We start from the raw sequence: 23847 nt of genomic DNA, 5'->3' as shown, positions 1-23847 counted from the left end.
GTATGCCTTTTTCATCAACTGGAAATTGATTGTGATGTACTTTTGGTTTCCAAAGCTTACCATCTTGGCCAAGAGGAGACTGACTGGTTTGAGAAGCCGCGAGATGTCCGTGGTTCCCGCCACTATAGCGGCAGCCATTCATCTTCTGGCAGGCGTGGCCATGTCAAACACACATACCATGACTATGATGAACCTCCAGAGGAAGACCTTTGGCCCCAAGATGACTATGGTCACTCCCGCCATACATCTTCTCGAGAGCACCGTCACCATAGTAGTGGAAGTTCTGGTAGACACTCTTCCTCCCGCCACTCTGATGAGCCTCGTTCTTCTCGATCATCTCGCTCTTCAAAGGACCCATCTATACGGCATGACTCCCGTTCTATGTCCTCTTCTTCAGTAAAGAGAGGAGACTCTCGCTCTCAGGGCTACCACTCCTCTGATTACTCCCGTGACCCTTCTGGGCATCACCATGGCTCACGCACTGGGAAACAGTCTTCCCACCACCAAGGTTCTTCCAGCAGGAAGCAACAAGACCTCCAAGGCCACCTATCATCCTCTAGGCAGATGGGTTCCACTGGATCAGGGCAAAGGGCTGCAAGTGGACCCTCCAACTCAAGCAGGCAGCCTGGGTCACAGCAGCTAGCTGAGGCACAGCAGGGTCAGCGAACACAGTTGCAACAGCAGGCACAGACATCAGCACCAAGACCTGGACAGCAGACAACTGTGCCAGGCACTGTGCAGTCACAGCCAACACAAGTCCAGCAGCTCCAAGCCAAAGCTGGCCAGCCAAGTCCTGCAACACGGGCACCTGCTGCAGGAGTGCAATCAGCACCTGCTACAGTGAGTATTTTTATTCATATATGATCTATTTAATTTTCTTCTGGATATACAACTCCAATTCCAGAAAAGTTGGGACACTGTATAAAATGAAAATAAAAATCATGGAAACCTTATATTTCATTGAAAATAGTACAAAGATTATTTGTCTTTGATTAACAAATGTTGAAACTGAAAAATCTTATTGTTTTTTGAAAAATATTTGCTCATTTTGAATTTGATGCCAGCAACATATTTCAAAAAAATTGGAACAGGGGCAACAAAAGACTGGAAAAGTAGTGTGATGTTAATAAAAAAAAAAAAAAATTAGGTTAATTGGCAACATGCCCCTAACATGATTGGGTATAAAAAGAGGATCCCAGAGAGTTTCTCAGACGTGAAGATGGGGAGGGGTACACCACTCTGTGAAAGACTGCATAGACAAATACTGCAACGATTTAAGAATAATGATCCTCAACATAAAATTGTAAAGAATTTGGGGATCACATTATCTATGGTACATAATATCATTAGAAAACTCAGAGAATGACGTCATTCCCAAGCATATCCACGACTTATTACTTTATAGTAGAAAAATTTAAAAAATGCAGATATCAGTATAGGGAAAACTAAGTTAGAATTTGACACTGGAGATAGAAAAACAGTTTAGATGAGAAATGTGACAGATAAAAGGCTGTTCTATTTCATTTCTCCTGACCGCCAGAGGCGGTGCTTAAAGCACCCGGATGTCCATCACATGCGCATGCAGTTCAAAGTTGCTTGCGACAGGGGTGACGTATGTCACTGCACCGGTACTTAAGGTGCGTTCACCCCGGAAGCGTTCTCTTGCAGAGCAGGTTTTCGAGTTATATTATTTTTCTAAGAGCAATCGCTGGAGTCTTGCAAACCCTTAACGGGTTGGAGCTGCGCAGTGGCGGCTGGTGAAAAAAATTCTTGGTGGGGCTGGTGTGTGCCAGTAGAGTTCCCTGCCTAGTCCAGTATAAGCATTCAAATGAACAGTCAGAAAATGACAACAATTCCACAATAATAATTTAATTTCATTCTCAAAATCAGCAGTTTCACAGATAAAGTAAATTAACAATTTACAGCTATATTAGGCTCCATTTATGCTTTGGAAAGGAACGGTATCAAATACAATACAATACTCAAGTTCTTGAGAGAAGTTTACAGCAAGGGTATGATTTCAGCTGAATCTATATATCAACAGTGTGTGTGTGTGTGTGAGAGAGAGAGAGAGAGAGAGAGGAAGGTTTCTAAGGGCCCGTTTACACGAGGACGCTGTCGGGTAAAAACGACTAAATATTTTATCAGAAGTGCCTTTCGTCTACACGGGGACGGCGTTTCCGAGGCTTAAAAACGGAAAAATTTGAAAACGCCTTCCAGAGTGGATAAGTTAAAAACGGCCCCCGTTGCGTATCCGTCTAAACTACCCAATACGCGAAACTCTGCTCGGATCTGCTCACGTCGGGTACGCGTTTACGTCATACATATGTCATATACTGTCCATGCCAGCCCGGGAAGTAAGTAAGAGCATGTCTGATTACATCAATCCAACGGACCTTCAAGCTGCTCTGGCAGCTTTAATAAACGTCCAGGAGTCCTTCGGACATCTATACCGAATCTGCACATATACCGTTAATGAACAGAGGCGGGTATGCAATTACCTTTATGAATTTTTGGATACACCGTTTCGTCGGAGGCGTGCAAGACGGATTTGGACAAGACCCGGGAGAACCAGTCAATGGTGGGACAATTTTGTGAGAGGAGTAACAGATGACAATGCCTGGAGGGAAAACTTTCGCATGTCCAAAGCTGCTCTTGTGGCTTTAAGCGAAGAACTTCGACCCTACATCGAGGGTGTAACAACAAACATGAGAGCACCTGTCGGAGTCTTGAAAAAGGTAGCTTGTACTTTGTACTATTTGAGCGACGAGGGACGGCTAAGGAAAACTGCGAACGCCTTCGGATTATCCCGATCAACGGTGTCAGTCATTATTAGACAAACATGCAAGGCCATAACTGTCCACCTCGGTCCGAAGTATATCCAGTTGCCATTCACTGTGCCCGAAACAGAGCTGCTTGTTTCCGGATTCCTGAAGGATCATGGAATGCCCCAATGTTTGGGAGCAGTGGATGGGACTCATATAGAAATAAAACAGCCAGCCGTCAATGCCACAGACTACATAAACAGGAAGGGAAAGTATTCCCTTAATGTCCAAGCTATCTGCGACCACAAATATAGGTAAGATAAACGTTTTCTGCTTTTTCTGTAGCCCATGTAGGGTTCACTAAATTGCTATTATAGTATGCTATATTATTATTATGGTAGAAATATATATTGATATCATTTCACTATATTGTGTAGGAAAATACGAGTGTGGTTGTGAATGACAGGGCCAGAGTGTTAGTTGGGCAGGAGGGAGGAGGCACTGTTGATCGGGGTGGTGTGTGTGTGTGTGTGTGTGTTTTGGGGGGCATGGGGGGCTTCATTTATTGGAAATTACAATTAAATGCTATTGACTTACAGATTCATGGACGTGGTCATAAAATGGCCTGGAAGTGTGCACGACGCGCGTGTCTTTGCCAATTCAAAAGTGAACACCTACTTGAAGACAGGAAAGATACCTTCGTTGGAAAAGCGAATAGTGGATGAAGAGGATCCCATACCTGTCTTTCTGTTAGGAGACCCTGCCTACCCCCTTCTCCCTTACCTTATGAAGGAATACTCAGGTGGAGGCTCTAACCCATCAGAGCAATACTTTGGACTTTGTCTGTGCAGGGCCCGTATGGTAATTGAATGTGCATTTGGTCGACTCAAGGGCAGGTTTTCAGCTCTCAGACGGCCCATGGACATAAATCTCACCGATCTGCCAAATGTCATTTACACTTGCTTTGTATTACACAATTACTGTGAGGCCTGGGGCACCCCTGTGGATCCCCGTGTTGAACAGGAGGCCATACAATCCGATAGGGATCTGCAACCTCCTACACAAACAAATAACTACCTGACAGACAGCAATGAGGGAAGTGGGAAGAGAGTAAGAAGAATTCTCACTAAATACCTTGACCCCTAATGGCCTTTGTATTAGACTCCACAGGTGGACTGTGATCAAGATGGCTGCCTATTGGCTGTATGTTCTTTACAGCTCCTTGTTACTTACTACATTCATCCTCCACATTGACCGTTTAAGCTCAGGTGTGTTTCAATACTGTATGTATATTAAAGTGCCATATTAACCAAAGCATAGACTGTAAATTCTTTGTTTTTTATTCCAGGACACACTTACAGAAGTGTTTTTCACAGAATATACCCTGGTAAATAGAACAGAAACTACACATGTGAACAATACAATAAAAATGAAATGCTTTTGGGTTTATAAGTTGCCTATATGCTTAAACAGTAGTGCTAGGCAGGTGCTGAGCAAAAGTGTAGCAAAATGTAAACAATTATTTTGTATTACACCAAGTGACCCATATGCTTAAACTGTAGCACTAGGCAGGTATGGAACAAGTGTAATAAAATGTAAACAAGATCTTTATCGTACTGAGTGGCACACATCACTCAGCTGTCCACTAGTGAGCCTCTGGCTGCTGTTTAAGAAAAAAAAAAAACTTAAAGTGCTTACTTAAGTACTACCCAGGTACTAAACAAAAATAGTGCAAATTGTTTATGACACCAGATCAACGTCTTCCTCATCTGAGTGTCGCTCCAGTAATCGTCTGTAGGACTGAGGTGCAGGGCCCATCTGCTTAACTGTGTGCAAATGCGGTGTGTATGAATGTGCTGTGGCAATGGTTGGTGCTGTGTATGAATGTGCTGTGGCCATGGGTGGTGGTGCTGTGTATGAATGTGCTGTGGCGATGGATGGTGGTGCTGTGTATGAATTTGCTGGGGCTGTGGATGGTGGTGCTGTGTATGAATGTGCTGTGGCGATGGATGGTGGTGCTGTGTATGAATGTGCTGTGGCGATGGATGGTGGTGCTGGGTATGAATTTGCTGGGGCCATGGATGGTGGTGCTGGATATGAATTTGCTGGGGCCATGGATGGTGGTGCTGGATATGAATTTGCTGGGGCCATGGATGGTGGTGCTGAGTAAGAATTTGCTGGGGCTGTGGATGGGGTTGTGTGTGAATGTTCTGGCGCTGTGTTGTACTGGAAAGGGGCGGCACAGTTTGCACGAGGTTGACACAAGTGTCTCACAAGAACATCAAAACTGTTGCTCAATCTGACATGAGCCTCTGCAATTGTGTCCAGCCTCTCACTGTTGCTTCTCTCAGCCTTCTCCATAATATCTACAATCTTCCTCTTTATGTCGAGCTCGGTCTGGACTGGATCCACACGAACTTTTTTCTGGAGCCTTTCACTTCTGTAGCTATTTAACTTTGCCTTCAAGAAGAGCAGGGAGAAAAATCATTAGCAGCCGAAATGTTTAGTATTGACAGTGAAAGTAGAAATACATGGTTGAATATTCAGTTAAAATTAAAATAAGTCATATCCACTTATGGAAGTACAAAAGCAGGCCCAATTGCCTTCAGATGAAAGCAGTGCCGTATTAAGCCAATGCGGTGCCCCTGGGCACTATACCTCAAGTGCCCCCCCACACACACACCCTGCACGCACGTGTTCAGTAACCTCCTGCACACACTCACAAACCTTGCCTTTTGCTGTCAAAAATAGTAGCATATACATAAACAATAGTACACATAAACAAGGTCATTCTTCCTCATTGAAAATGTATTAAGTAGGCTACATCAGCCCATCAAATTCACTGAAAACAACCAACGATATGCATGTAGGCATATTGAAATGTCTTATTCAAAAATGAGCAGCATATATTTGTATGTCTCCCTCGGCTAACACTGGCTGTGGTTGTAGCATCTCCCCGGCTAGTGCGAGCAGGGCCAGCTCCCTCACTAGCATCGCTGATTTCACTAGCTTCGGCTTCAGCGCTGGTAGTGACAGCAGTTGTCGATGTTTTTATTAAAAAAAAAAAAACGATCTAACACTGGAACATTTTTAATTGCAGCTACACGCCTGGAGCCTCTCTTTTTTTTATTTTCTCTTCGCACAACCACTCAATTGATGTCTGTCCATTTTTAATTTCCACCGCGGTTTTAAAAAAATTGATGCATTTCACCGTAGGTGGACTGGCTCAACTGACAGGTTGAGGAAAGGGGGCTTAATGGTCACATAGGCCACTCTTGCTCAGAATTATGATTATTGTTGTTGTTCTTATGAAATTAGTGTTCATAATGAATTATATATGACTATTTAACAATGTCAAGTGTATAACCATTTTAAGTGTACAAACATTCACGAAAAAATATTTTTAAAGTTTCTGTCATGTGGTGCCCCCCCACTGGCTGTGAGTGGTTGGTGCCCCTGGGCACTGTGCCGCAGGCCCATATAGTTAATCCGGCCTTGGATGAAAGGTAGTTATTGTAATGTTAATGTTGACTTTTTTGGCTTTTGAAATGAAACGGGAAGACAGCACACCTTGATTACAGTAATTAAGCGTACTCCACAGATCTAATTTCGAACAAAATAAACAAAACATACCTGCAGTAGACCTCTTCGTCTTTGGAGGGGGGTTTCGACACTCTGGGCCTGTTGGCTGTCACTTTCTTCTGTAACACACGCTTGACTCTCGCTTGACTCACTAGAGTCATTCAAGGTATCGTCGTTGATCTCCGCTGTCTCCAATCCGAATTCTAGAGATGAGGTGGATGGCGAACCACCCCATATGTTGTTACACAAGTCAAAAAATAGATATATAACCCGACCATGGCCACTCCGTCGTTGTGTATCGACTGCATCCCTGTATTTACTCCGTATTGATTTCAGCTTTGCAGCGATTTGGGGTTTAGTGATGTCGGTAGGTGTATGAGGGTAATCACCTCTCGTCTCACCGTCTTTGGGAGCCGGGTACTGTTCAATGAATGAGTTCCATATATCTGCATATTTGGTTTGACAGGATTCCCAGTCAATTCCGTTTAGTGTTTTTGCTGTTTTGTAGTCCAACGTGGCTTGAAGTAGGAGTTCCACCTCCTCGTCTGTCCAGACGAAGTTTTTCTTCACCTCACGAGTAGCCATAGCCAGAGTAAAGTTTTCGCGGTGCAGATCAGACAAGACGGAAGACGTTGCGCATGCGTGCAGACATAGTGGAGGTCTTTCACAGCACCACCTAGCCGCCTGGCATGCACATCCAATTGAATTCCACACATTTATGCGTCACCGTATAGACGCAGATTTCCTCCTTGAAAACGGTCGTGTAGACGCGGAAAAAAGTGAGAACAAAAACGGACTTTTGCGTTTTTGTTTTATACCGTCCCCGTGTAAAGTGGGCCTAAGGTGAGTGTGGGACTGAGTGCGAGAGAGAGAGGTGGTGTGTGTGTGTGTCTGATTCTAAGGCGAGTGTAAGATTTCTGTGTGAGAGAGTGACTATGAAATGAGGTGTGTGTGTTCTGAGCTAGGTGTATTTCTGTGAAACGAGAGAGAGAGGGGGAGTGAAACACAGTGTTGACACTCTTGTTGTGAATACAAACTATGACAAGAAAGCTGTGTGATTATTGTCCAATATGAACCAAAAGTCTAGTTTTGAACATCAAAGACAGAGAGAGAGATGCATTTTCTGTAGCAGGGGCGAAATTTCCAGCGCCCCAAAACCATTAAATTCGGCGATGCTGATTGGCCAAATATTTATGATTTTTCCCGAGCAACCATACACGATTGGCTATTTGGCTGCACTTCTGGGGCGCTTTGCCGAGCGCCCAAGAAGAGAAATGATACGAGTCTGTCGGTGGAAATTCACCATTGAATGAGAGTCAGTTGGTAGAAATGTTGTTTAAATAATTCAGATCGCATGTAGGCACACACTATTAAGTACAACTGACATTGATAACATTTGTAAAAATATATATCGATATATTTTATATTTTTTTCCCCTCCACATCTGGGAGGGCGGCGCCCGAGCGCCCCCTATGGGCCAGCCGCCACTGGAGCTGCGTTTTTTTCGCCCTCTTAAGACTGCTATTTGCCATTTGGTTAAGGCAGGGGTGTCAAACCTGATCCATAAAGGGCCTTGTGGCTGCAGGTTTTCATTCCAGCCATGCAGCAGCACACCTGACTTGGCTCATTCAATCAACTGAACTGTCTTCACACAGTCAAATACTTGCAGCCACACCCACCCTTGATTAAAGGGTGGGTGTGTCAGTTGATTGAATAAGCCAAATCAGGGTGCTGCTGCATGGCTGGAATGAAAACCTGCAGCCACACGGCCCTTTATGGATCAGGTTTGACACCCCTGGGTTAAGGTAAGAAACCGTTTATGAGTAAGTTCGCTGACTTCGGCAGCTAGCAACTTCTAATTATAAGTTTCAGTTTTACCGCGATCATAGGGGTGTTTTCTCGCCTTGTAGCGATCTAATAAGTATCGTTTTGTTGCAAGTATGATACTTAATTGGTGCTTGTGTGCGCTCCTGATTCACACTGTAGCTTGTTTACTTCAGCTGATTACCTAAACGCGGCTGGGTGAGTGTGTTCGCTCCTGACTCCGCCGCGGATATTTTATTTTGGTTGCTTGGCTCTGTATTGGTACTTCGACACTGCTTGTTTACCGTCACCTAATCCCTATTTAGGTAAGTAGAATAAACAGCGGTCATGTTTATGTGCTGATTGTCTTGAAGCTTTAAGGTAAGTAAAGTATTTTCAACTAAACTGGTTATGAGTGAGTTCGCTCGGACTTCGGCAGCCAGCAGCTTCTAATTATAAGTTTCACCGCGATCATATGGATATTTTCTCGCCTTGTAGTGATCTAATAAGTATCGTTTTGTTGCAAATGTGATACTTATTTGGTGTTTTTGTACGCTTTTGATTCGCGCTGTAGCTTGTTTATTTCAGCTTTGATTGCTGATTACCTGAACGCGGTTGGGTGAGTATGTCCGCTCCTGACTCCGCCGCGGATATTTCGTTTTGTTTGCTTGACGAACTGCTAGGCTTGCTCAGCTGGAAAGCAGTTTGGGCTCTCGACTGCCCCCAGCACCGAGCGACTACGCTCTGCCTCCTAAGTCTAGGAAGCGCCCTAAGCAGCCGTCACGTGAGGCTCCCTGTAGGCCCAAGTACCAGAAGGTGGACCCCTTGGCACAACGAGTGGGCACCTTGGCTTCTTTTTGTATTGTATTGATTTATTTCGCAATAAAAACATATACATAACATGTAAACATATAAATATTGTGGAGGATAACACAAAAGTAAAAATACTTGTTTCCATTGTGGTCCTTCAGAGCTTACTGAGATTAAGGCTTTGCTCTATAACCTACAACTGCCTGAGGCATGGCCTGCTGATGCTCTCGCCTCTGCTGCCTCATTTACTCCTCCTGAGCCACAGCCTCTGGTGCTGTCCCCGGCCGCGGAACTTCAAGAGGAGGACGTGCTTTCCACTATGGTCAAGCCTGTGATAAAAATGGCGCTAGCCCGCCTGGGGTGGGACATGGCGCCATCTGAAGTATGGATGCAGAGTGCCTTTTTTTAGGCTCCCCCTCTGCTGTTTTCACTGTTCCACCTTCAGCCCCCTTTGTTGAGGAGCTGTAGAGATGCAGGATGCGTCCAGTCAGGGTCTGGTCAGCATGCCAACAATCGAACAGGCCCGTACGGCCCTGATTCTTTCGCCGGACAAGGCGTTGAGACCCATGGCCACAGTGTCGTTTGACCGATGACGCCATCGGGAAGAGCTATGACGCTGCAGCACGGGCTGCACACATAAGCAATTCATTATCTCACCTGATCCTGGCCCAGTCTCAGGCTCTTCAGTCTTCTGGAGCAGACCCATCACTGCAAAGCCTAAGTGAGGCCTCGCTGCAGGCATTTGCTTTCATGTCCAGGGAGCTGGGTAGACTAATGTCGTCTTTAACTCTCGCCAGGCGTCAGGTATGGTTGGCTCAGTCACCACTCTCAGATCCCTGCAGGAGGGCCCTCCGCACTCTCCCAGTGATTCCGGGACAGCTCTTTGGTGCCGCCGCACAGGCACGTCGGGGTACAATTCCCCCCCCCCCCCCCCCCGGGGCCATAGGGGGCGTGGAGGCAGACGTTGACTACTCCACTCCGGCGGTCAGACACTTCACCAGTCAACAACTCGCCTACTGGGAAGTGGTAACATCAGACCTCTGGGTTATATCCACCCTCTCTCAGGGTTACAGCATACAATTCAGATGCTGATCGCCGAGAGTTCAAGGGGTCAAAATGACTATAGTAAAAGACCAGGCCAAAGCTCTGGCACTATGCCAGGAGGTCTTGACCCTCCTGAAAAAGGGTGCCATCGAGCCATTAGATCCACCTTCACAAAACAGTGGGTTTTATTCCACCTATTTCACCATCCCAAAAAAAGGGGGTGGGCTTCGCCCCATACTGGATCTGAGACATTTGAACGACAAATTCCGTATGCTGCGCACATCCCACGTCTTAAACAGCATCAGACGGGACGATTGGTTCACAACCATCGATCTGAAGGATGCATGCTTCCCAGAATCTTTGAGATTCGTCGCAGCAGCACTGTCCCTACTTCAGAGCAGGGGAATGCGTATCCTCCCCTACCTGGACGACTGGTTGATTTGTTCTCAGTCAAGGGTAGACACACTCAGCGACCCAGCCGTGCTGGTTTCTCACATCACCAAACTTGGGCTCAGGGTGAACCACGCCAAGAGCTCCCTCACACCCAGCCAGAAGACTGTTTTTCTTGGCCTTCAGCTGGATTCTCAGCTGTTGAGGGCAACCCTGTCTCAGCGACGGGTGAGCGATATTGTCCGACGGTTACATCGCTTCAGGAAGGGACGAACCCCGACCTTCAGGTCTTTCCAGACACTACTAGGTATGCTCACCGCGGCCTCGTCGGTAGTTCCGTTGGGCCTCCTCACACTCAGGCCTCTACAAATCTGGATGAACAGCCTTGGTTTACATCCACAACATCACAGGCACAGGCCAGTCAGAATCACGGCCAGTTGCTCCTCATGTCTACACCCATGGAGAGAGCGCTCTTTTCTAACGTGGGGGGTCCCCATGGGGTCCATACCCTTTCGCAGAGAAGTAGTCGCCACCGATGCATCACTGATCGGCTGGGGCGCAGTGTGGCAGTGCAGGACTGCCCGGGGCGTATGGGCCCCACAACAGCGAGGACAACACATCAAGGTGTTAGAGCTGCGGGCCGTCTTCCTCGCCCTGAAACATTTCCTTCCGGTTTTAGCGGGTCGGCATGTCCTTATAAAGACCGACAATACATCTGTGGTCTATCATATAAACCACCAGGGCGGCACCAGGTCACTACCTTCCCTGAAAGCTCACTCAGCACCTGCTGACATGGGCTTACCCTCATCTGGTGAGCCTGAGGGCAATGCATTTACCAGGAGTGAGGAACACTGCTGCGGTTCTTCTGTCACGACAGAACCCCGACCCGGGGGAGTGGAAGCTGCACCCGGAAGTGGTGCAGAGTATTTGGCTGCGATACGGCAGGGCAGAGGTGGACCTTTTCGCCTCCCAGGCCACGACACATTGTCCCCTGTGGTTTACACTGAAAGAAACGTCAAGCCCCTTGGGCCAAGACGCACTGGCACACGAGTGGTCACAGCAGCTCCTGTATGCTTTCCCACCACTCCTGCTAATTCTGCCCACTCTCGAGAGGATCCTCAAGGAGGGCCACAGGGTGCTGTTGATAGCCCCCTATTGGCCGGAGAGAGTCTGGTTCCCTACCCTGTACAGGTTGCTGTACAAGGAGCCTTGGTGTCTCCCTGCACGGATGGACCTCCTCTCACAGATGGGGGGTCAAATTTGGCATCCGAACCCAGCACGGTTGCGGCTGTGGGTGTGGCCTCTGAAGGGCCCGACCCACTGCTAGCAGAATGTGAGTCGACCATTGTGCGGACCATCCAGTGTTCCCGCGCACCTTCCACCAATGCGCTCTATGCCAATAGGTGGAAGCTCTTTGTGAGTTGGTGCCAAGCACGCTATCAGGAACTGGCATGTTGCCCGATACCGGCGATTCTCAGCTTTTTACAGTCTCGTCTGGACGAGGGCCTTGCACCCTCCACCATCAAGGTGTATGTAGCGGCTATATCCGCAATGCACAACAGGGTAGACGGGCTGACTGTGGGATCCCACACACTGGTGAGCCGCTTTCTTAAAGGTGCTCAGCGCATAAGACCCCCTCAACGCAGTCCAAGACCAGCTTGGGACTTGCCTCTGGTTTTAAGTGCACTGTGTAAACCTCCATTTGAACCCCTACAGGGGACGGAGCTCAATTGGCTATCTTTAAAGACAGCATTCCCTTTAGCTATGGCGTCGGCTAGGAGAGCGGGTGAACTACACGCCCTGTCTATCGGCCGGGAGTGCTTACAATGGATCCCCGATGGCACGGGTGTAACGTGGCCTAATCCTTCGTTTATGCCCAAGAACTTCTCCTCTTCGTACACCAATCAGCCCCTCAGCCTGGAAGCCTTCAGACCACCGCCTGAGGAGAATGAGCAGGGCCAAGGTCACGTCCTCCTTTTCCCAGTTCGAGCACTGAGGGCATACATTGAAGCGACTGCTGCATTTCGGCAGTCGGATGCACTGTTTGTGGGTCACACTGGACATAGGCGCGGCCACGCGTTGTCCAAACAGAGACTGTCGAACTGGACCATGGAGGCCATTAACAGCAGCCTCCCGGTCCCTCCCCACATCCGAGGCCACTCCACTCGGAGTGTGGCTGCATCATGGGCGGCTCTACGTGGAGTTCCACTCCCTGACATCTGGGCCGCTGCCTCATGGGTCTCAACTTGCACGTTTGCAAGGTTTTATAGGGTTAATGTGGCCATGCACAATCCACTGGCCACAGCCACCCTTTTCAGCCATTCATAGGGTAAGTAGGTCTTCCTCGTGACCCTGTTGGTATTAGTCATCCGGGTGCTTTAAGCACCGCCTCTGGCGGTCAGGAGAAATGAAATAGAACGATGGTTACGTATGTAACCGCGGTTCTATGAATTTCGGATGACCGCCAGAGCTTGGCCGTCACTCGGAAGGCTGACGAGAAGACTGCCAAGAGAACGCTTCCGGGGTGAACGCACCTTAAGTACCGGTGCAGTGACGTACGTCATCCCTGTCGCAAGTGACTTTGTTGGTATACACACTCGAACTGCATGCGCATGTGATGGACATCCGGGTGCTTTAAGCACCGCCTCTGGCGGTCATCCGAAATTCATAGAACCGCGGTTACATACGTAACCATCGTTTTGTCATTGAAACTCATGGGGATGGGCTGGGCTAAAAATTGTACTGTAACCAGCCAGCAGGGGTGCTAGAACTGTGGTGGTTTTCACTTTTTAGAGATGATGTGCTGTCCCTTTTTATACAGTCAAGGAGTTATCTAATCATTCAATCATGTGGCAGTAGCACAGTGTATAAAATCATGCAGATACAGGTCAAGAGCTTCAGTTAATGTTCACATCAAACATCAGAATTGTGAACCAGTGTAATCTTTGACTTTAACTGTGACAGTGTTGTTGGTGCGAAATGGGCTGGTTTGATTATTTAAGAAAATGCTTATCTCCAGGGATTTTCACACACAAGTCTCTAGAGTTTACATAGAATGGTGCAAAAAGGTAAAAAATATTGAATGAGTGACTGTTCTGTCAGTGGTTCAATGTTTGTTTTTTGCATACTGAGATGCATTTTTGCTCACCACAGTTGTAAACAGTGCTTATTTGAGTTGCTGTAGGCTTCCTGCCAGCTCAAAACATTCTTCTCTGATCTTTCTCCTCAACAAGGCATTTCAGCCTGCAGAACCTCCACTCACAAGATATGTTGTTTTTCACACCATTCCGTGTAAACCCTAGAGACCCTTGTTTGTTGAAAATACCAAGAAATTAGCAGTTTCTGACATACTCAAACATTTGGCACCAATAACCGTGATATGGTTGTTGGTGCCAAATGTTTGAGTATGTCAGAAACTGCTAAAAACTCTCAAACTCTCTCACTTAAAGATGAGAGGCCTGTAATTTTAATCATAGGTACACTTCAACTATGAGAGACAGAATGGGGGGAAAGAATCCAGGAAATCACATTGTAGGATTTTTAATGAATTAATTGGTAAATTCCTCAGTAAAATAAGTATTTGGTCACCTACAAACAAGCAAGATTTCTGGCTCTCACAGACCTGTAACTTTATCTTTAAGAGGCTCCTCTGTCCTCCACTCATTACCTGTATTAATGGCACCTGTTTGAACTCGTTATCAGTATAAAAGACACCTGTCCAGTCACTCCAAACTCCACTATGGCCAAGACCAAAGAGCTGTCAAAGGACACCAGAAACAAAATTGTAGACCTGCACCAGGCTGGGAAGACTGAATCTGCAATAGGTAAGCAGCTTGGTGTGAAGAAATCAACTGTGGGAGCAATTATTTAAAAAATGGAAGACATACAAGACCACTGATAATCTCCCTCGATCTGGGGCTCCACGCAAGATCTCACCCCATGGGGTCAAAATGATCACAAGAACGGTGAGCAAAAATCCCAAAACCACACGGGGGGACCTAGTGAATGACCTGCAGAGAGCTGGGACCAAAGTAACAAAGGCTACCATCAGTAACACACTACGCCACCAGGGACTCAAATCCTGCAGTGCCAGACATGCTTAAGCCAGTACATGTCCAGGCCCGTCTGAAGTTTGCTAGAGAGCATTTGGATGATCCAGAAGACGATTGGGAGAATGTCATATGGTCAGACGAAACCAAAATAGAACTTTTTGGTAAAAACTCAACTTGTGTTTGGAGGAGAAAGAATGCTGAGTTGCATCCAAAGAACACCATACCTACTGTGAAGCATGGAGTGGAAACATCATGCTTTGGGGCTGTTTTTCCTGCAAAGGGACCAGGACGACTGATCCATGTAAAGGAAAGAATGAATGGGGCCATGTATCGTGAGATTTTGAGTGAAAACCTCCTTCCATCAGCAAGGGCATTGAAGATGAAATGCGGCTGGGTCTTTCAGCATGACAATGATCCCAAACACACCGCCCGGGCAACAAAGGAGTGGCTTCGTAAGAAGCATTTCAAGGTCCTGGAGTGGCCTAGCCAGTCTCCAAATCTCAACCCCATAGAAAATCTTTGGAGGGAGTTGAAAGTCCATGTTGCCCAGCGACAGCCCCAAAACATCACTGCTCTAGAGGAGATCTGCATGGAGGAATGGGCCAAAATACCAGCAACAGTGTGTGAAAACCTTGTGAAGACTTACAGAAAACGTTTGACCTCTGTCATTGCCAACAAAGGGTATATAACAAAGTATTGAACTGAACTTTTGTTATTGACCAAATACTTATTTTCCACCATAATTTGCAAATAAATTCTTTAAAAATCAGACAGTGTGATTTTCTGGATTTTTTTTTTTCTCATTTTGTCTCTCGTAGTTGAGGTATACCTATGATGAAAATTACAGGCCTCTCATCTTTTTAAGTGGGAGAACTTGCACAATTGGTGACTGACTAAATACTTTTTTGCCCCACTGTACTTGTGTTAAAAGTAAAGCAAAATGAGTTATCACATTAATAGTTTGGCTGTTATGTACAGCCTGTTCATTTGTCATATCTGTATAATCAAACTCAGATGTCATTGGAGTGTGTGTAAATTTGAGCTTTCCTCCTAAATAATCAATACTATAAATAGGTAATGTACATACTGTATAACAGTATATAAAATATATAAATGTACAAATGTGGACAAATTTGTTGGTACCCTTACAGCTCATTGAAACAATGCTTTATTCCTCCTGAAAAGTAATGAAAATAAAAGCAATTTTCTCATGTATACTTGTATGCCTTTGGTCACAGAGTAAAACAAAGAGTGTGAAAAGAAATTATTATTTATTGTTTATTTTACAAAGACATTCTAAAATAACCTGGACAGATTAGTTGGTATCCCTAGAACAGCTTATAAATAATTGGGTTATAATGATATTTCAAACTAATTGTTTAACCTTAATTAGTATCATAGGTGTCTTCAATCTTGTAATCAGTCATTCAGCCTATTTAAATTTAGAAAAGTCATCACTCTGCCGCTTGGTATTGTCGTGTACACCACATTGATCACGGACCAGAGAAAGCAAAGGAGAGAGCTACTTGAAGAGATCCAAAAGAAAATTACAGACAAGCATGCTAACCTTTTGGCGCCGGGCCCTTTAAATATCATTCCTCCAGTTACAATGATGGAATGGTTGCTATGACAAAATAAAAATACCTTGATAGCAAAAAAAATTGCCTTACAGTACTTATTAAAATGGTATATAGCATGATGGGTATCCTGAAGCTATTTTTGTTTGATTGGTGAAAATAGGAAAATTTTTGGGCAGGCACCAAAGGGTTAAAGGCAAATGCTATCAGATCATCTCCAAGCAGCTTGATGTTCCTGTGACTACAGTTGCAAATATTATTAAGAAGTTTAAGTTCATGGGACTGTAGCCAACCTTCCTGGATGTGACTGGAAGAGGAAAATCCAACATACAACCCCGATTCCAAAAAAGTTGGGACAAAGTACAAATTGTAAATAAAAACGGAATGCAATGATGTGGAAGTTTCAAAATTCCATATTTTATTCAGAATAGAATATAAATGACATATCAAATGTTTAAACTGAGAAAATGTATCATTTAAAGAGAAAAATTAGGTGATTTTAAATTTCATGACAACACATCTCAAAAAAGTTGGGACAAGGCCATGTTTACCACTGTGAGACATCCCCTTTTCTCTTTACAACAGTCTGTAAACGTCTGGGGACTGAGGAGACAAGTTGCTCAAGTTTAGGGATAGGAATGTTAACCCATTCTTGTCTAATGTAGGATTCTAGTTGCTCAACTGTCTCAGGTCTTTTTTTGTCGTATCTTCCGTTTTATGATGCGCCAAATGTTTTCTATGGGTGAAAGATCTGGACTGCAGGCTGGCCAGTTCAGTACCCGGACCCTTCTTCTACGCAGCCATGATGCTGTAATTGATGCAGTATGTGGTTTGGCATTGTCATGTTGGAAAATGCAAGGTCTTCCCTGAAAGAGACATCGTCTGGATGGGAGGATACGTTGCTCTAGAACCTGGATATGGGCAATTCCATGTAAATGTCAACCTCACCATGCAAAAATAAAGCAACATGTAATACATCAAAACCACTCCCAGAGATCTCACCTAGGCCTGTATTTTACAGATGTGAATAAGTTGAACCAATTTGTAACCAACCTAATATGTCACTGTCAGTCTTTCTTTCTTATAATTTAAAACCCAAGCTAAAATCAACTTTGATCATGTACAATTCTATATTATTGCCACAAGCCACAGAAATGTATGCTAAAATCCACAAAACAGCAAAACAATAGCCATCCTAAATATTATTTAAGAACTTTGATAGTTTTAGCTGATATTTAGAGAGTTTTTCAAAGGGTTATGGTGGTTAAATTGCTGATTTTCTAAACATACGCCATGTCTATTTCAGACGCGGCACACCCGTAACGGAATTTCGTCACATCCATAACGCTGACTTTTCCTTCCGAAACTCTGCATGAAATACAAAATATTTTAAAGATTTTTTTAATATTTACCTTGGACCCCTCTATCAAATGGATATCTCCATTTCGACATTAGGTTTACAATTTCACAGAGTTTGATAAAAATGTACAGTCACCCAAGAAAAGTGATACTTTTTCTGTCACATCCATAACACATCTTTTATTGGCATTTTCTGGCATGCCCTAGATGTACTATGGGAATTGTTCTTGTTCTATCACTTCTCCAGTATGGTACAGCCTTAAAATATACAACACCTGTTTAAATACTGGGAGACAATAAAACATGCACTGGGTCATTTGTTGCCATTTTGAGTTCAAGTGTCACGTCCATAACGCTGGAATTGCTCCTATACCTTTCAGCATTGATGGTGTCTTTCCAGATGTGTAAGCTGCCCATTCCACACGCACTAATGCAACCCCATACCATCAGAGATGCAGGCTTCTGAACTGAGCGCTAATGACAACTTGGGTCGTCCTTCTCCTCTTTAGTCCGAATGACACGGCGTCCCTGATTTCCATAAAGAACTTCAAATTTTGATTCGTCTGACCACAGAACAGTTTTCCACTTTGCCACAGTCCATTTTAAATGAGCCTTGGCCCAGAGAAGACGTCTGCGCTTCTGGATCATGTTTAGATACAGCTTCTTCTTTGAACTATAAAGTTTTAGCCGGCAACGGCGGATGGCACAGTGAATTGTGTTCACAGATAATGTTCTCTGGAAATATTCCTGAGCCCATTTTGTGATTACCAATACAGACGCATGCCTGTATGTGATGCAGTGCCGTTTAAGGGCCCGAAGATCACGGGCACCCAGTATGGTTTTCTGGCCTTGACCCTTATGCACAGATTCTTCCAGATTCTCTGAATCTTTTGATGATATTATGCACTGTAGATGATGATATGTTCAAACTCTTTGCAATTTTACACTGTCGAACTCCTTTCTGATATTGCTCCACTATTTGTCGGCACATAATTAGGGGGATTGGTATAATCTCTTCCCATCTTTACTTCTGAGAGCCGCTGCCACTCCAAGATGCTCTTTTTATACCCAGTCATGTTAATGACCTATTACCAATTGACCTAATGAGTTGCAATTGGGTCCTCCAGCTGTTCCTTTTTTGTACCTTTCACTTTTCCAGCCTCTTATTGCCCCATCCCAACTTTTTTGAGATGTGTTGCTGTCATGAAATTTCAAATGAGCCAATATTTGGCATGAAATTTCAAAATGTCTCACTTTCCACATTTGATATGTTGTCTATGTTCTACTGTGAATACAATATCAGTTTTTGAGATTTGTAAATTATTGCATTCCATTTTTATTTACAATTTGTACTTTTGTCCCAACTTTTTTGGAATCGGGGTTGTAGATTGAACAGGATAGTGCCAATGGTAGACAAAGATCCAAGGACAACTTCCAAAGAGAAGTTGAATTCCAAGGTCAAGGTAGATCAATGTCTGTTTATGCCATCTGTCACTTTTTGAGTGACAGTGGGCTCAGTGGAAGAATACTCAGGAGGGCTCCGTTGTTGAAAGAAAAGCTTAAAAAAGCCAGACTGGAATTTGCTAAAATGAATATTGACAAGCCACAGTGCTTCTGGGAGCATGTCCTTTGGACAGATGAGACAAAACTCAAGCTTATTGGCAAGTCACATCAGTTTGATGTCCACAGAAGAAAAAATGAAACTTTCAAAGAAAAGAACACCATACCTACTGTGAAACACGGAGGAGGCTTGGTTATGATTTGGGGCTGCTTTGTGCATTTGGCATGGGGTGCCTTGAGTCTGCGCCGGGCACAGTGAAATCTCAAGACTTGCAGGGCATTTTGGATCAAAACATACTACCCAGTGTCAGAAAGCTCTGTCTCAGTCACTACGTTTACATGCACATAGAGAGAATCGAATTTCTGCCGTTGCTCGACTGAAATCGAAGTTCAAAATGCCATGTATACACCTTAATTCGGCTGAAATTGAACCAAACTTGATTTCTCGGAATCGAGCTACACGACCTAGTTTATGCGATTTCTGCCGAGCTACTTTGTGCATGTACACCCTATCGAGCTAGTTGTCGAGCTACTTCCGGAAGTGACGAGTGACGAGACCACAAGCGGGAGACACAACAGCCTCGGTCGGCATGACAACAGTAGTAGCGAGCAGCAGAAGAGGTCAGGAGGAACAAACGAAGAAGAGAAAATGGCGATGTAGAGCTCTCTGAAGTGTGGGTGGAGCACAGAGGACGGCAGGACAAAGCTTCTGGTACTAATAGGCTTTTTATTGTCAGACTTTTCAGTTTAACAGCCTACTTTTATTCTTGAGAGAAAAACACGCGCGCGCTGTGTTCTAGTCCCGGGATGAGCTGTCCCCTCTGCTCTCCCTCTGCCTCCTTAAATAGGGCGCGGTTACTGGGAAGCCACACAAACACAGGTTAATTACCGTCAGGTGAAGTGATTCTGCCACTCACCTTCCCTGGCTCCGCCCTCCTGTCACAGACCGGCGCTTGACCACGCCCCCACTGCCACAGGCAAGCAGAAACGTGCACTTCTGGAGCAATGAGGAGACAGAGTTCATGCTCATTCAGCTTAAGGAGTTGAATATATTAAAATTCATGGACGGGAGAAAAACGCGCAATGGAGAACATGGAACTGATAACTTTGTTTACACTCTTGAATAGCTCTTCTTCATGACGACAACCGGAAGTGTACCAACACGATGGGGCGTGTTGCACCCCCTGTGGCTCGGGTGCACAATGCACCTCACACAATAGCCCGATTTCATTGTGTGCATGTAGGATTGGATTTCTCTGGCACCCTGCTGGGACCTTCAGCTCGATTACCGACAGCAGCTCGATTTGGATGTGCATGTAAACGTAGTCAGTCACAGGTCATGGGTCCTCCAATAGGATAAAGACCGAAAACACAGCTTAAAGCACCCAAGAATGGTGAAGAACAAAACATTGGACTATTCTGAAGTGGCCTTCTATGAGCCTTGGTCTGAATCGTATTGAAGATCTGTGGAAAGAGCTGAAACATGCAGTGTGAAGAAGGCACCCTTCAAACCTGAGACAGCTAGAGCAGTTTGCTCAGGACGAGTGGGCCAAACTACCTGTTGGCAGATGCAAAAGTCTCACTGAAAGCTACAGCGATCGCTTGTTAGCAGTGATTGCTGTGAAGAGTTGTGCAACAAAATATTAAGTTAAGGATACCATCATTTTTGTCCATGCCATTTTCATTTGTTTTATTATGTAAAATATTCAGTTGAATCAAAATCAAAGTCTGATTTGTGTTAAACATGGAATAAGCAATGATGGATGCCATTAACTTTTGTTTCAAGTTATTTCAGAGATAGTTGTGGGTTCTTTTTTTGTGGAAGGGTACCAACAAATTTGTCCATATCTATATAATAATGTAAATAAATAAAATAGCAAATTGCACTGATAATCACAATTACGCATTGGCACCTCATAAATGCAGGTAATGTAATGTCAACTTGTACGTTGCACATGTGAATCAGAATGTGCAGGCTGTTCAGGATATGTATCAGCTAATCAGTCCTTCATTTGAGTAATAAGCTAATTTACATAACAAAGGCACTATGAAATGCTGCCCTGGATGACGAGTTTTTGGCAGACAGGCTAGTCAAATCTTATGTCTAATTGGCACATTAAGGCCGACTGGATATGTAACAGAACCTTTAAGACTTCTGAATTTATTTACATCTAGCATGGCTGAGCTTAGCACACTTCACGAAACCAGGTGCAAATAACCACTCTATTTTCCCCAATTTTTTTTCCTTTAACAGATAACTCTTCTGCCATCTCTGGCACCATTATACCAGTTTTCACTATTACCACTTCATAAGAGTCTGTGTGTGCTTGTGGGGTAGTTTAGTGTTCTTTCTCTTTGCATTCCTTTTCCCATATTCCTCTTCCTTAGCTATTTCTAAAACTCAAGCTCCCCCCAGCTTTAAATTAAATGGATCTAGTTCTAGGTATAGTTCATTTTGATCCAATTTACTTGACGACATGCAGTGAATATTTTTTTTTCTCTGATTAGCTTGCATTGTGCTGACAGAGCAATACTGCTGAAGATTCTGTTTTTTCTGTGTTAATTAATTTTGCAGTGCTTACTGTGAGTCATGTTGACAGTTGGCCAAAAGTCCAAAAGTTTTATTTATATATATATATATATATATATATATATATATATATATATATATAAATTCTTGAGTAGAAGCATCTGAGAATGGATTTCTCAATAGTATTTAATGCATGCCTTTAGACACAAGCACCTTTAAGCAAGAAGGGACTAGATTAGGTCCACTAAAGAAACAGGATTCATTTTTATTTGCTGTCACATATGATGTAATATAAAAAGATACAATGACATAAGATGATGACTATCATTCAAATAAAATTGCCAACATATGCCTGCATGAATAGTTGCTTAATTGTAGTTGTTGTAATTCATTGTCCCATAAGAACCAACTGTGACACAGGTGTCACCATGACTTTAAATGTCCTGCAAACTTTCTCACACAGCTTTATCCTTGACTTTACCTCATTAGGCCCCAAAGTGACATGTTTGTAACTTCCTGGTGTAGTCACATGACACTCTGTGAATTTGAATAGACCCCTTCGCATGTTTGTAAACAAACCGACCGTTGCCAGGATGCGTGCGCAGCCTGGACCCAGAAACAATGGCGCTGCCCATAGACCGGCATTATGAGCTGTCAGATTATGCAAAACAATTGTCGTTACAAGATCGAGAATGCTACATAAATAAGTTAACTCTAACAAATGGACATCGCCTACCGGATCCGCATTTAATTAAAGAGTGGACGGACGATGTTAGTAAGTTCCCTGGTATACAATGGCCAGATATACAGTATACTTGTACCTTATTGACAAGACTTCAGTGTACACCCACGAAAAACTTCGTGCCTACAAGTCTTTTAGACACATATGATTATGGCTACGTTCACACTGCAGGCTGAAGTGACTCAAATCCGATCTTTTCGCCCATATGTGACCTGCATCCGATCTTTTATTGACAATATGAATGACACAGATCCGATTTTTTTCAAATCCGACCCAGGCCGTTTGGATATGTGGTCCTAATTCTGATTCCTATCCGCTCTTTTCATATGCGACTTTAGTCTGAACCGCCAGGTCGCATTCATCCGACTTACACGTCATCAACAAGCCACAAACGTCACTATTCTGCGCTGAAGTAGGCAGCGGGTCTCTCAGAAAAAGTTACAACAACATGGCGCATAATCACAGGTGCAGATAGAGGGTGGGACTCGTCCCACCCAGATTTAAATTCACTTCGTTCGGTCCCCCCCACTTTGCATAAGGCAAACCTCACGGAAAAATCAAAAGACTAATTACCATTCGGTTTATTGAGGTGCACGGCAGTGTATACATGGTTGCAACAACTCACATAAAACAAAACAAAGACTGATATTCGGTTGGTTGAGCTGCGCAGACTGCACAGGTTGCGAGCTCGAGCTTGGTTGCTATGGTAACCCACAACAAGTTTGACAGGCATATCAGGGTTGGGGTTGGTTTGCTGGCAGCTTTGTCCCCCCCAGTTTTTTGTCCCCCCCCAGTTCAAAAAACGTATCTGCGCCCCTGCGCATGACATCAGTGCGAGGGACGCTTCGGGCTGTGAAGGTTCTGAATCTTCTCAATGGAAGGACGCAGAGGTTAGGGAGCTGATTTCCATTTGGGGGGGATACAGCTATTCAAGCTAGATTGGATGGGTCATACCGCAACCGGGTGGTTTTACTTCCGTAAACACTGGCCATGCTCACTGCGTGTGACGTCGTCGTATCCTGCAATGCGCATGCGGAACACTTTTAGGTCGCTTTTCGTTCATACTGAGGATCACACACAAGTCGCATATATTTATTAATGTGAACGATTTCACAAAAAAATCGGAATTGAGCATTAAGCCTTGCAGTGTGAACGTAGCGTATGTTATGTGCGGGCATGTACAACTTGATTAACAATGGGACATTCATATTCATTTTGTTTTAATCAAATTATGCCAGTGATGTGATGGCAATGTGGCTTTAGCTACAACAGCAAATACCAACACTAAACAGCAATTTGCAGGAGGTAATGGCATGAAAGGAATGATAGTGTAAAGAGTGCAGCTAAGAGAAATCAGAGCTGCGTAAAAAGCGAGAGGCAGAGAGCAGAAATGAAACTGAACGGGGCGGGAGCTAGGTTAGAGCAGTCAACGTAAGTTGGCATTTAGAGTGAGGGCACACAATTTTACCTTTCCATCCTTGCTTTAAAATTGTGATTTTTGGCATACACAAATAATGACGACACAAAATCTGGACTGCTTGAGTCAAGCGAGACCTCTCCTACAAACAAAATTGCATGCAAAGCTAAGTTAACATGCTAACAATATTCATTACATTGTGTAACTATGACCCAG

The 23847-nt window shown here is 44.4% G+C and overlaps 1 protein-coding gene across 1 annotated transcript in view; it reads left to right on the top strand.

The window, feature by feature from the left end:
* The window catches only part of bsna (bassoon presynaptic cytomatrix protein a), a 293110-nt gene that overhangs the window by 259476 nt on the left and 9787 nt on the right, over nucleotides 1–23847 (top strand). Inside the window, exon 9 of the mRNA XM_060931696.1 lies at nucleotides 56–840. Within this exon, the coding sequence (XP_060787679.1) occupies nucleotides 56–840 (785 nt within the window). The remainder of the gene's footprint in view (nucleotides 1–55; nucleotides 841–23847) is intronic.

This window comes from Neoarius graeffei, chromosome 10, assembly GCF_027579695.1.
Source record: "Neoarius graeffei isolate fNeoGra1 chromosome 10, fNeoGra1.pri, whole genome shotgun sequence".
Classification (NCBI taxonomy): Eukaryota; Metazoa; Chordata; class Actinopteri; order Siluriformes; family Ariidae; genus Neoarius; species Neoarius graeffei.
Note: the sequence above shows the minus strand (reverse complement) of the source record. Positions and strands in the feature narration are given on the sequence as shown.